The following is a 13,755-nucleotide window of genomic DNA, read 5'->3' on the forward strand; positions in this document are numbered from 1 at the left end:
TATAACATTTATCATCTTTTTCATCTAAAAGTTCTCGAAATCTCATTCTCGAACTCTCAATTCATTTTCTTTCACCCTCATAATTTTATTTTTTTTATCAAAACATAAAATTTTAAAAATAAAATAATTTCAATTGAAATATTTAAAATTTCTAGAATTTAAAATTTCTCGGACCCTCATCGAAACACACTCTACCTGTGTTTTGATTGGGTTGATTTTTGACTGAATCGATTTTCATGACATTGATTTAAACTAAAAAATAGAAGTATGTCATTATATTTCCCATAGGCCGAAAAACAAATTAGACATCCGCAATGCTCCCAAGTGATATTCTTGATCTTCAGAAATACATGTACTAAATAAATTTCCATAATGGAAATGGTGTATAATCTGAGGTAAAGAGGGTAAAGAAAGAATGCAAAAAAAAAAAAAAAAAAAAAAAACTATCCAATTCTACTATTAACATTGTTGATGAATCAAATACTAGAGATTCCTGGGCTACTTACACCATGAAATATTAAATAAAGGATCACTAGGTACATAAAAAATGGCAAACCTTCACAGAACAATAAGTACTTCAGGATATGGATGTTAGACTATACTGCACTAGGGCAGTTCCATCGCTGTCTAGCCATCCATATTATAGGAACTGCGACAAAAAAAAAAGGTTAGAAAAAAGTAACTGATAACTATCCACTGAAATTCATGTAACTAGCAGTTTAATATTGAAACAAGAACAACAACAAAAGTATTATCCAACTAAGTGAGATTGACTACATGAATCACACATTATTAGGATTGGTCATAAACCAATTTTTCAGAGATATTATGCATTAAAAAATCTCTTTTAATAATTTTCTCCAATAACCTTTTGGTCTTCCTCTACCTTTTCACAAGGCTAAAAATCATGTAATCCACTCTCCTCACCATTGCCTTTAGTGGCCTTCTTTGCATATGTTCAAACTACCTTAATTGATTTTTCGTCATCATCTTCATCAATTTGGAATCAAATAGTTAAGCTTAGAAACTTGCGGCATCAATTTGGAATCAAATAGTTAAGCTTAGAAACTTGCGGTATAGCATCTCCAATTTTGACCTCCAAAGACATTTTGCTCTTGTTTCTTGCTTAAATTGCAATGCATATAATACTGCATCTTCTACTCAAGAAAAATCCTTTGGTTCCAATTTTTGTCTCTAACGCTCAAATTTAAAATTAATCTCTGACTCAAGAATTATATCATTTGCAAGAAGCATGTGTTTAAGGATAATCTTCTATGTCGTTGATAAGTACACGTAAGACTAGATTAAACAAGTATTTCTAACATGTTGCTTTGAGTGGAACTGAGTTTAGATCCTTAAGCAAGGTCTCAAGTGTGAGTTTTGTGGATGGAAAAAACATAGTTGGAAGGGGAGATCTCACTAAAGGTGGCCAATTAAGTTTCCCGGAGAAGATTCGCCATCAACAAACCTAGTGGATACTTTGCACCAATGTCATGGTGATAAAAAAAATATTAAACTAGTATTGGGTGAACTTGCTAATACTTGTTTAAGGATAAGCTTGAGTCCTGATGTAAACATATTGTTATAAGTTCTTAGTCTTGCTTCTAGGAGTTCCCACACTAGTAATTATCCCATCGTATGTCTTGTATAGCTTGCATACAAGTCATGAGAACATCTTTTTTTTCCAAAGCATTTTATATAACACTTCTCTTAGCACTCAATCATGTTTTTTTTTTCAAGTCAATAAAAACTATATATAAGTTTCCTTCTTTGCTTTGGTACCTTTCCATCAAAACCCTTGTAGAAGATAAATAGCTTCTATTGTAGACCTTTGCATAAAGCCAAATTAATTCTTTGCAATCTCATTTTTTTCTCTTCATCTATGCTCAATTGCCTTTTACATATTTTCGTAATGTGATTCAGAAGTTTATCCTCTTGTAATTTACACAACTTTGAATATCTCTTGTAACCAAAATGAAACACTCATCTGAAATTTTCTTACATCTCAAAATATCATCAAGTAGTTAGTATTATTCTAACAATTATTATTATTTAAGTCGAATAGCTGGAAAAAAGATAAAAACGAAGAGCTGGAAATATAATGCTTACAACTCTTATAGCTGCTCCTGGATATAGGCCATAGATCTCAGCATGGAACCCAGCGTATCTCTAGAAACTTGGAATTTCACCTCTGTTTGCCCAGTAGTTGTCTTTGTATCCTGGAGCTGGAAGAAGTAGTAGAATTGTGAAAATAAGCCAAAATACCTTGGGCACTATCTTATAGAACAAATCATTAAAAAAATTTAGACAGCAAAAAATGAATAATTAATCATGCCTGTACAAAGAAATATGGAATTGAAATAAAAGGGTCAATATCAAGTCCAAGAATAATTTAAAATACTACTGGACCATTTAAAATCACTAATACTAAATTCTATAATCAAAACCTAGTTTTTAGTAGAAGAAATTGGGTAAAAGCAATTGCTCATGCAATTCAGTGGGTGGTGGTTAGGAAAAGTTCTCCCGTAAGTAACAATTCCCAGATTCAAACCCTTAACATGGTAATAAAACATTTTATTTAGCATTTCAAGATATCATATGCTCCAGAATTAACTGCTGGATGTTCCCAATTCAGATAGATGTCCAATACAACTGATAATAACCATGTAAATATAGTTATTAGATTGTGAGGATTAAAATATTTTTATAACCCTTATTACCTATAAACTAGTCGTCCAAAAGCTCCAGTCCTGCACCCATATCCTTTATGATAAAATAAAAATAATAAATTTATTAATTATCCACTATACACAGGGTCATCTGAGCTTCTATTTTCAAAATGGGACTTATTAGCGTATTATCTATCATTTACACAATAATGGAACAATAACTATGCTAGAGAATCTACTTCTCTTCCATATAATAACTAGACTTCTACGTCAAGTATGAGTAACTTTTACAAATTTTTGCATCTAACACATGAAGGTTTGTGATTGATTTTTCATCTAACACGTCCCCTCAAAAAAAAAAACATTGGACTTGTAGTATGTCCAATACAAAGACCAACTCTACCTCGTGCAAAAATTCAGCTTAAGAATGGGAGAGACAAAGATTGAACTCTTAACCAATTAGTCACAAAATCTCTTATACCACTTGTTGGGGTTGGGACTTGGGAGTTTGTTCCAATGGAATTGTGGCCCACTTTTCATGTATATTCTAACTTGTTACAACTATTAACCAAACCAAGACATTCCACCATCACATCTCCCTGCTCATTATTGGCCTAGGACACCTACTCATACCACCGTTTCTTGAATATTTTTCCAGCCAAAGCCAAACCAATGACTTTGATATTGTGTCAAGTATTAACTCCCCAAAAAGTTTAAACTATTAGGTCAGGTGAGAGTTCATGATTGGTTTTTCTAATCTAGCAATGCACACTAACTAGTTGATTCTTATCACAATGTTATGAGTCCCACATTGTGTAGCATAAAAACCTTAATGTGGTACTTAAGCCATGGGACATTCCTGCTTAATGGACTAGCCATTTTGGGTAGGATTCTCTTCTTGTGCTTATGTCATAACACACATCTATAACCAAACAATAGTTAAATTCTCGCTGCTTCCATTCTTCTAATTAAGCTATTTTTTAGCACAAAGTATGTGCGAGTCTTAACTTTGCCAATGTTTAAAAGGCTTTTCACAAGGGCACATGTTAGAGAAATAAAGAATTCATTGGCCTAAATCTTAAAAATTCAAGGGTTTAGAGTAGTTAATCTTTGGCATAACATCATTTTACAGTAACACGTTCATACTATATAGATACTCCATAGATGGTGATACCTTGTAGTGGTAAATAAATTATAATGGAAGGGTTAAACAGTTTAGCAATAAATAATGAGGACCTCTTATATTCTCTCCAACAAACTATTAGTGTAGATCATTCAGGAAAATGAATGAAAAGAAAACTATCGGCGGAACTACTCAAACTTAAGATAGGTTGGAAACCTCCTTTTTTGAGGCTTCATGAGAGCATTTGTAGGAGATAATAATTTTGACTACAAAACTTGTAGTTGATCATGAAATGTTTAGGATCTAGGAAGAGTACAGGATCGTGATCCAAGTTTACATACCCTCAGATTGATGATTGCAACTCTATTGACTGGTGCATTTAGCTGTTGATTGATGTAAGTCATAGACCTCAACATAGGCTCCAAAGTGACCCTTGTCACCCTAAATTGCACTTCTGTCTCTCCTAAAGGGCCCTTACCATAATCTTGAAGCTACAAGAGGGAGAAAAACATAATTAACAAGTAGGAAAGAATATTTCAGTACCTTGTACGTGGTATGTAAACATGGAAAACAATATGGTAACTGAAATAACCTAGATTGTTAATATTTTCAGCAGAGAACACGAATGTTAAATGGATATCTGGAGCAGAGACTGATCTCTTCCAACTACAGAGCGCATTGTTAGCCACATTAAATTTACTCAGAGTATCAGACAAAAATATATTGAGATATTTATTTCTCAATAAATAAAAGATGTGAAGACTGTAACTCCGAAGAAAACATAGCTTTTAGCTTGCAGGCATACAAAGCACCTATATACATACCTTCATGTTGATGACTGCAATTTTACTGGATGAGCTCGAATTCTTATTTTCGATCATCCAAGTCATAGACTTGAAACAAGTAAGGACAACCTGCATCGATAAATGATAGTCAATTAAAGTAATGACCAATATATCTGAAACAAATAAACTAATAATTACAAGGGTGATTCAAATCAATACAGTGTTATCTAGAGGGCCACCATCTCGGTGAATAGAAACAGGAGCCATACTGGGGGTATTCAGATCAGTAACAGGAAGCCCAAGGTCATTAAGATTGAAGTGATGTGGCACTGAATCTTGCCAAGGCCATAATGATGGGATGACATCAGAAATTGATGAAGGTCTCTTCTTGCTATTGTCTTCCAGGCAGCTTCCATTACCATGAGTGTTTGGAGGTGTGACTTTTGCAACATTTTTCTTCATAATACCTACCCTTTTAGCACCCTCTCTTAAAGCATTCATTGTTGCATTATAAGTCTCTACAGCAATTGCCCCTTCTTCAGCAAGCTTAATGGCTTCTCGACATAAACTATTAAAACGTACAGTAAGATTTTCAATGTCAAGTGGATCTGTTATTTTTTCATAAGTTCTAATATCAGATTTTGCATTCGTTGTCCATCGCTTCAAAATGTAGTGCGATGGAAGGGTAAGAACATTTGTAACAGTGAAGACAGTCAATATATGTCGACAAAGAATGCCTGAGTATTCAAACATCTGGCAGCTGCAATTTGCCTTCATTTCAGAGATATTCAATGTGACCATGTATGCCTTGTGATCATATTCATATTTTGCAACCCTGTATTTACTGATCACACCATCATCCTCAACATTATTTGCAGTATAAGCAAAAGTTTCCACCAGTTCCTCCTGAAATTTTGCAAAAATCTTCTTAGTGTACATATTTGCTGCCTGTTGTTCCATTGGTGATGGAGTCTTCAGTACAGGTGTGTTACAAACAGTCTCATAATCTGCTTCTATTTCTTTTTCCAATGAATGTTCAAGAGATCTTTCATACTGCCTAAAAAATAAAGATATGGTTGTCTGTTGATTTACATAGCCATCAAAAAAGGAGCTAACCCCATGGTTTGAAGTAATTGCAGCAAAGAAAGTATCATGAAAGTAAACAGGGGCCCATTGTTTGCGAGCATTATACACTGCTTGAAGCCAATCATTTTTCTGAAGATCATATTTATCCAGAAGAGACTTCCATGTTGATTCAAAATCCTCGGTAGTCTCAGAAAAATTGATACAGCTGTATAGATCCCCATAGAATGAAGGATGAGCAAGGTAAATATGAGCCAATCTTTCTTGACCTTCTCTCAAAATGTGCCACTTACAAATACAGTGGCGAGTTTCTGGAAACACATGAGCAACAGCTGCTTGTATGGCTCTATCTTGGTCTGTGGTTATGGAAACAGGTGGTCGATCATTCATAGCAGATAGCCACGTCTTGAATAGCCAAGTAAAGGAGGACTCAGATTCATCTAGAAGTAATGCACAACCAAATATAACCATCTGGCCGTGGTGATTGAATCCTGTAAATGGAGCAAATGGGACTTGGTATTGATTTGGTCTATACATGGTGTCAAAAATTACAGCATCACCAAAGTAATTATACGCTGTTCTTGACCTTGCATCAGCCCAGAATACATTGGTCATGCGATTTTCATCATCTAGCTGTATCGCATAATAGAAGCCAGGGTTTTCTCCCTGCATCTTCTTAAAATAATTCAGAAGATTTTGAGCATCTCTTCCAAGGGTCCTCTTTCGAGAAGATCTTGCATAGGTAAGAGACTCAATGTTTCTCATTGGATGACATTTTTCTGCTAGAGAGGAGCTCCTAACTGAACCAATTGGTTCTAAATGATTTCCATTCACGGAAACATAGGATTCATTACGGGCATCAAATGTCTCTGTTGTAACATTCCTTGCAGCACCTACAAAATGCCTACCGGGTTGAAGGTTCTGCACCTTTCTAGAGGAAGCAAGGGAATGGTTATGGTCCTCAACAAATTTTGTCACTATCCAGTTTCCATCTTTTCTCTCTACTCTAAGCATTGCATTGCAACTAACTATGTTCTTCCTTTTAAATACCTCCCTGGAACATGCAAAGTCCCAAGTTATAATTGGACCATCAGGCTTAGCACGACTGAATTGACCAACATGTGTGCTAAATCCTACATGTCTTGCATATGCATCAAAAAATGATTTTGCAGCATCTTCAGATTCAAACAGCATGCCCACTTGTGGCTTCCTATATGCATCACCATTCTGATTATTTACTTCTCTTTCAGCCAAGTTTACAGTCATATTTTGTTCCTGGCCTTTTTCAGTTTCAACATTTTCAGAAGCAGGTCTATCACTGTTTTCCCCTTCATCTACTGCCTCGACATCCATGATAGTGTAGCTAATGATAAGAGCACCTCAATAGTTTTCCTTGAAAGGACTAGAAAACATGACTTGTGCTGATCCTTTTGAAGCAATGATGGAAATTGCCTGGATTATCTCTACCTACACAGTGCATTGAATAAGAACATCACGTCTGTAACAGATCATAGAAAATATGATTACAAATTCTAGAACCCAGAAGGTCAAAGGAAATTCCATAAGTTTAAAATTATAAATCACCAATACTGTCAACCAATTAGAGATATTAATAGATCCCACTGCATGAAAATGCTAGTTTATTCTAACCTAGAATGGTTGTTGCAGCTTGGGTAAAGTAATTAAAAAAGACATTGTGAGTTTTGGTCTAACATCCACAAAGTCACATTTTTTTATAAATATTAGACAAAATTGATATTTATATGTTCAGAAAACACTTAATTGAAACTAGTGAAGCATTTCTCACGGAGAAATCAAATTGAAGTTATTACAAAATGAAAATTAATGTAATTTTCATTTGAAAAAATAATTGTAGTCAAAATAGCTTACACGTTAATTTTAACAGGTTTCTACAAGTGTGAATTTGTTCTATATAAAGAACAGCATAAAGCCACAAAAAGAGCTGTTGCAGGATTATTGAACCCTCAATTAAAAACTGCAAGAATTCCTAAGAAAATTTGCTCGTTGCAATAATTTCATTAAATCATGAGAAACTATCTGCTACGACATTGAAATTAGACACGGAAATTATCTAGACTGGCTTTGCCTAGTTGAAAGAAAATCTTAATCACATTAAAACCTACAATTTGCAAAGTAAATGCTCACACCTATGGTTAGAGTCTGTTTTCAGAACACCTGTCCAAAACAATACACAGAAACTCTTCAATCCAATAACCTTTTTTCTTCATATCCAACAACCACTTAATCACTTAAAAAGCAGCAATTTTTCAACATACACACTTCCACCTATTCTGTTTTAGTCAGTTTTTTTCTTCAGATTACCTGTCCATTGTTACTTAAAAATATATACAGAAACCATTCAATTCAATAACCTTGTCTTTTTCTTCATTTTCAATAAAACTACACATTGAGAATTATCACATTATCTCCAATAAATACAATAACTTCCACTACAATTGCTGACCCAAAATCATGTTTACACTTTTACAATTCTCAAAGAGCATTTGCCATTACAACCCGTTCATAATCATTTGATTCTTGGCTCTTCCGAAAGAGCAAAGTTTAATTTTTAAAAAAATGATATTTTTTAATTACCATAATGATAAATAATGGAAAAATAAATAAATTCACTTCCAAAATCCAAACTTCTTTACATCATATGTCGAGAATGAACAAGAAAGAAAAATTACTCACCTGATGCGTCAAAAGAAAGAGCTGGGTTTAGCTTGAGATTGTGAGTAAAATGAAAACGCAGCGTTTTGGTCCAAAAACCCTTCGTGTTGGTGATTAGGGATTTTGAGTTGAGAGGAAAAAGAGCTTGAATTTCACCGTGAAAGAGTGGCAGTATTCAAAATCCAGAAACAAACACTCACAGTTCACAGTTCACGCTAACATTTTCCTTTTTTTTATTTAAAGAAACAATTTTTTCCAAATTCTTTTCGATTTTTGTATTTATGATTTACCTATCTAAATCTAAATATTAATTTGGACATGATGTGGATGAATATATAATATATTTAAGTAAATTAGATTTAAACAAATATTAATTTTATCAACGTAATATTTGTATAAATATATAAATAACAATATTTTTTCTTATATATTGCGATATAATTTTGTCATTTAATTATGATTTTAAAAAAATTTAATATGTATTAACATGATATTTATTCAAATATATAAATAAATAGATTTTTTCTTATAAAACATCACATGATTTTGTTATTTAATTAAGTCTTTTTGTCAAACTATTGTTTGTAAAACATTTTTTAAAATATGATAAATTCAAATTATATTAATCCTATTCCAAACAGGGATCATAGAGCTCGGATTCTTGTTCGGACTTGTGTCCCAGCGTAGAGAAACAGGCTTTGTCACCTTTGGAAGCAGCTCGAGAATAGAACTGGCAGATTTCTTGACTGACTTCTCGAATCGGTGCAACCATTCTATTGGAAGACCTTACTCACAGGAAACAAGTATAATAATGCATGTATGTGTTCTTGTTACGAATTAGGCCTAGTACCTTCCTCACAGGACCCATCTCTGTAGCCAATGAGCATTGAATAGAAATTTAACCCATCTTCATATTTCTAAATATTGTTTGCATTAGTATTATTGGTATGCATATTTATTAATATCATACATTTTGTGGGATTTGTTTGCTAACATAAGCATCAAAGTTCCTTTACAAGTATCTCATCCTCACTTGTCCTAGTTCAAATTTAGAGTTTATTCATTTGCTAGTTTGATAAGCTCTGTCACTAATAAAGTCCAGCTGATCGCCAACCTCACTTTAAACAAGATAATTAGTCTCTTGGAATTCGGAAATTTTGATTCCTATCACCAGAATGCATAAACAATTAACCAAATTCAGGTGGATTTGCATAGGATCGGGAGGTCACGGATTTAGACTGAGACTATGGAGAACATCTCCATGAAGTCGCAGAGTGACTCATCTTCGTCCTGTCAAATGTTCGCAAGTGCTGCTGCATATTTGATGCTCCTTGGATTGGCTGAGTCCGATGAGTGGCAGGTATCGAGACCGAATGTGCATTGTTATCTTCTTGAAGCTATAGATATTGTTTCCTAAGGATGGTGTTCTCCTTTCGGGGGTTCTCCATCTCTTGGGCGTTCTACTGCTTCAGCGTCTTCATCTCCCTTTGCAGGGCGACGATCGATCGTTAGGCTCCTGATGAGGGATCTTCACCACACTTGTTGGGCTCCCATGGTGGATGACCGCCCCTGCGGTGGTATTCTTTGGTTGGCTGCAAGGTGTGTTATCATCGTTTGATACCATTGAAGGTGGTGGAAGGAGAAGGTTTCTAAAGGTGAAAATGGATAATAAAATCTCTATTTTCCTTCTAGATAATATAAATAGAGAAAATATGATTTTATTTTATATATCCTCTAATAATAGATAGTTTTTTATTTTAAGGGTTTATCAAGTATGATAATATAGTAAGTTTGTCAACTTTTATAATATCTATTTAAAAGTAATTGATTATACCAAGATAATTTTTACTTTTATACTATCGCCTATTAAACTCTATAATTCTAATCTTTTCAAGATATGACATAAATTTCTTAACCTGCGTTGTGTGACACAGTGCTTCTAACTTTTTTGCTTTCCATTGTGTGTGGTGTGTGGAACAAGTTCAGAGGGATCTTAATTTTTTCGTGACAAGTGCTGGAGAAGCTCCACAACCATATTTTATTGCAATTTGAAATGTAATTTTTTTTGTCTTTATAAAACTCTTTGCTTATCTCACACATTTGTTTGTCTAAATGTAACAAAGATAAAGCTGAAGCTCATAATAACACTTTCACTAGTTATGTATGCTCAAATAACTGATATATCCGACATCAGAAAATGAATCCTTAAACATTTTCTTGCCTCCATTTCCTATCTTGCATAGTGTAAAAGCCAGGAACCTTTGGCTTTGGCAACAATTTATCACCACTCAACATTAAAACCACTTATGACATGCCTGGCCTATCTCGTGGTCTTTGTTGCACACATAATAGGCCTACCTGTATGCATCGTATGACTTGAGAGGGTTCACATTGTTCTTCTAACACTTCATGCAGTAGTTCTAGCACCCTCTCTTTAGTCCATAATTTTCATGCCTGAGATGGTGAGGATTAAATCAATAGGACATAAATAATTCTTCATACAAATTAGAAGCATAGTCAAATTAGTAGGCTTACATGTCCTAGAAGATTATTGTAGTGTTTTGGGTCTGAAAATTCCCGGTTACAATCTCTAATAATATCACACCATAATGAAAGACATCTGATTTCACCAAAAATTGTTCACGTTAACCATACTGAGGAGGCATTTGTATTGCAGTAAATGCATGTCTGTTGAGACATTTACTGTTTGCATTAAATGCATGTCTCTTCTTCATGCAAAGTCCATGTTGACAGGATAGTGCATCTTGTACTCCAATCGACGAGTCACTTCTTTCATCATAGCAGGTCTGCAATAGCAAAGCATGTCTTTTGACGAGGATCAACAAATTCCAAATTGTGAACTTTTTTTATTCATTATAGGACTTTGACATATCCTAGGAAAATGTTTTCTGCATTAAAAAATCTCAGACATAAAATATTAAATGAAGATCTTGAACACTATATTAGATCGTCTTATAAGTGCATCATCTAAAAACTTCAGACACAGAGATAAATCATAATCTGATAGCATATTAGATGCAAATTTTATCATTTTTATTTATTTGCATATAATTAAAATAATTAGGAGTCATGATTCATCTTTAAAACATAAATGTCTTTTGACTTAACAAAATGACTTATGTTTTTTGTACTTGTAATATATCCTTTTTTTCAATTTACTACCTTTTTGTTTGTCACCTGACATTTCCAACCTTTTGGTACCTATCGTTAGTTTAAGTCTGTTAAATAATGATGTCACACTCTGTTAGCCATGTATGCAAAATCAATCAATTGGGAAAAATTATCAAGGAGGTAAAGGAGGAGATTTAAGTGTGGGAAGAAAGGTTCCTTTTTAAAAAATAATACTTCCTCACTTATGAATAAATTTCGTGTAGAAGCTGATTTGGGAGTGCATGGTACAACTACTAGGGCACGTGAATTTCCTTTTGTTTAGGTTCATGTGGACAGGGAGGCTATTGACTTTGCTCATCGACAAACGTAGGTGGAAGAGTGTCTTTGGAAAATAATTGTAATGAGCAGGGTGTGGCTTTGGAGTGCTTGGGTACGAGTTTCATAGAGGAGGAAAGCTCCCAAGATACATATGGCATTAGAATGTCAAATCCAGTCAATAGTTCTTAATGAATGTTATTAACTAGAATTGTCGGGGAACAACAAGGGTTTTGTATCACGATGAAAGATTTGATGCGTCAATTTTAATCTTCATTTTTTATTCTTATGGAAACTCATACTAGTGGTGAGCGTGTGATAAAAAGTTAAAAGTTTGCATATTTTCATATGTATTTTGTGACGTTTATTTGACATTTTAGTTAACTTTAGGTCCTGTTTTGAATCAAATTAACTTTAAATTCAGTTTTTACTTTGTCTTGGGTAGAATTTTATGTTTTAGCTATTTTTAATGAAATTTTTATAGTTTTTTTTAGCCAAAAACAGGTTATTCTACTAGAGCTTTAGAGACCCAAAATCAGTAGAAAGTTTTGGAAGGAGAAATTGCAAAAATTGAAGATAAAAGCTAAGAAAATCAAGAGCAAGATATTTTTCAAGGATAAATCAGTCGAAGAAGAAGATAATTAGTTGAATTAATTAGAGATATTATTTGTTTGTAATTTCTTGTGATTATCTACTATAAATAGGAACGTGTAGAAGTCTTGAGCAGTTCTTAGAATTATATTTTAGACTTTCACATACTAGACGCCTCCATTATTCCATTAGACACTCTAGGTTTCATTGTATTATTTTTATGAGTGCAATTTCTTCCACCTAGGAGAGGAAAGTATGAATCTTGTTTTGTTTTAATTATATCAATTCAATACTTCATCTTGAGTTCTTTATTTGTTTATGTACTTAATATTTTTATTTGATTGGTCATCTTATAAATGAATTTAGGAATTGACTTGCACTTTGGCGAGCCTTGTTGAAACCAGAACATGAATCAAGTACTTAATTGAAATTATCTCTAGGGATAGAATAATTTTGGTTGTCTCGCTAATTCTCGATCATTAATGTTGATTGCTTGTGTCAGTATGTCCAAGGGATTGGGTGTCTGGTAAGTAGTTTAGAATCTGTGGCCATGTGGGAGCTAGGGTAGAATACATTAGTGAATTGGGGGTGATTAAGAGAGATAAACAAAAAATTGTGATGTTATAGAAGATTGAGCAAAATTCAAGTCCAAAACTAAACATTCATTCATGAAGATCGACGTCACCATCCAGAATCATGGTCAACTCCAAGAGGGTCATGGTCAACATAGTGATTTGGATTAAAATGGCAGTGTTTTATTACTTCTTTTTTTTTCTTTCTTACCTCTTCTTCTTAATCAATCCTTGATGACATCCCCTCTTCTCTTTTGATTTCTCATCAATGACGGTTCCCTCCACCATGCTTGATAGTGTTTCCACACTTCACCTCTTCCCCCCAGAAAAAAATATATATTCTCTCTTCCTCTCTCTCTTTCTCCATTGATCATTCCTTCTTCATCACGAAGTGGTGGTTTGTGATGGGAGGAGAAAGAAAGGGAAGGATAAAATAAGAAATACATCGTTTGGTTCTCCATGTTGGCATTTATTGTCACAATGTCAATGATTATGTTAATGACAACGCTTGTGGAATGACATGATCTATCATGGACCATTTTGTAATTTAACTATATTTGTTGGAGACCATTTTGTCATTGCATAATAACCTATTAGAACGAAATCAAGAAGAATAAGTTTCATCTTAAAATAGGTGTTAACTACATAAATTTAAAAATCAATGGTAAAAAAATTCATTGACATTTTAGTCCAAAAACATTGTGAGCTAACATGGGACATCCCCTACACATGCCTCGCGCATATGCATTCAATGTTAACGAAAATGAAGGATACTTGACAATTGGACTTAT

General features: G+C 33.7%; 1 protein-coding gene across 8 annotated transcripts; it reads right to left on the reverse strand.

Annotated features, from left to right (window-relative positions):
- Window positions 1-301: 301 nt before the first annotated feature.
- Window positions 302-8,597, reverse strand: LOC114422561 (protein FAR1-RELATED SEQUENCE 3-like). 8 transcript variants are annotated; one of them, XM_028388984.1, is made up of 6 exons: window positions 8,376-8,593; window positions 4,797-7,158; window positions 4,617-4,706; window positions 4,134-4,283; window positions 2,110-2,225; window positions 302-649 (listed from the first exon to the last, which is right to left on the reverse strand). In XM_028388984.1, the coding sequence occupies exons 2-5, from the start codon at window positions 7,011-7,013 to the stop codon at window positions 2,115-2,117; spliced, it is 2,568 nt and encodes an 855-aa protein (XP_028244785.1). In that variant the 5' UTR covers window positions 7,014-7,158; window positions 8,376-8,593; the 3' UTR covers window positions 302-649; window positions 2,110-2,114. The 8 variants fall into 8 exon arrangements, 7 of the variants coding, with proteins under 7 accessions (XP_028244785.1, XP_028244784.1, XP_028244788.1 ...); XM_028388983.1 differs by having other exon boundaries at window positions 4,797-7,127; window positions 8,376-8,592; XM_028388987.1 differs by lacking the exon at window positions 8,376-8,593 and adding an exon at window positions 8,004-8,099 and having other exon boundaries at window positions 4,797-7,127.
- Between the last annotated feature and the right edge of the window lie 5,158 nt (window positions 8,598-13,755).

This window comes from Glycine soja, chromosome 8 (genome assembly GCF_004193775.1).
Source record: "Glycine soja cultivar W05 chromosome 8, ASM419377v2, whole genome shotgun sequence".
Classification (NCBI taxonomy): domain Eukaryota; kingdom Viridiplantae; phylum Streptophyta; class Magnoliopsida; order Fabales; family Fabaceae; genus Glycine; species Glycine soja.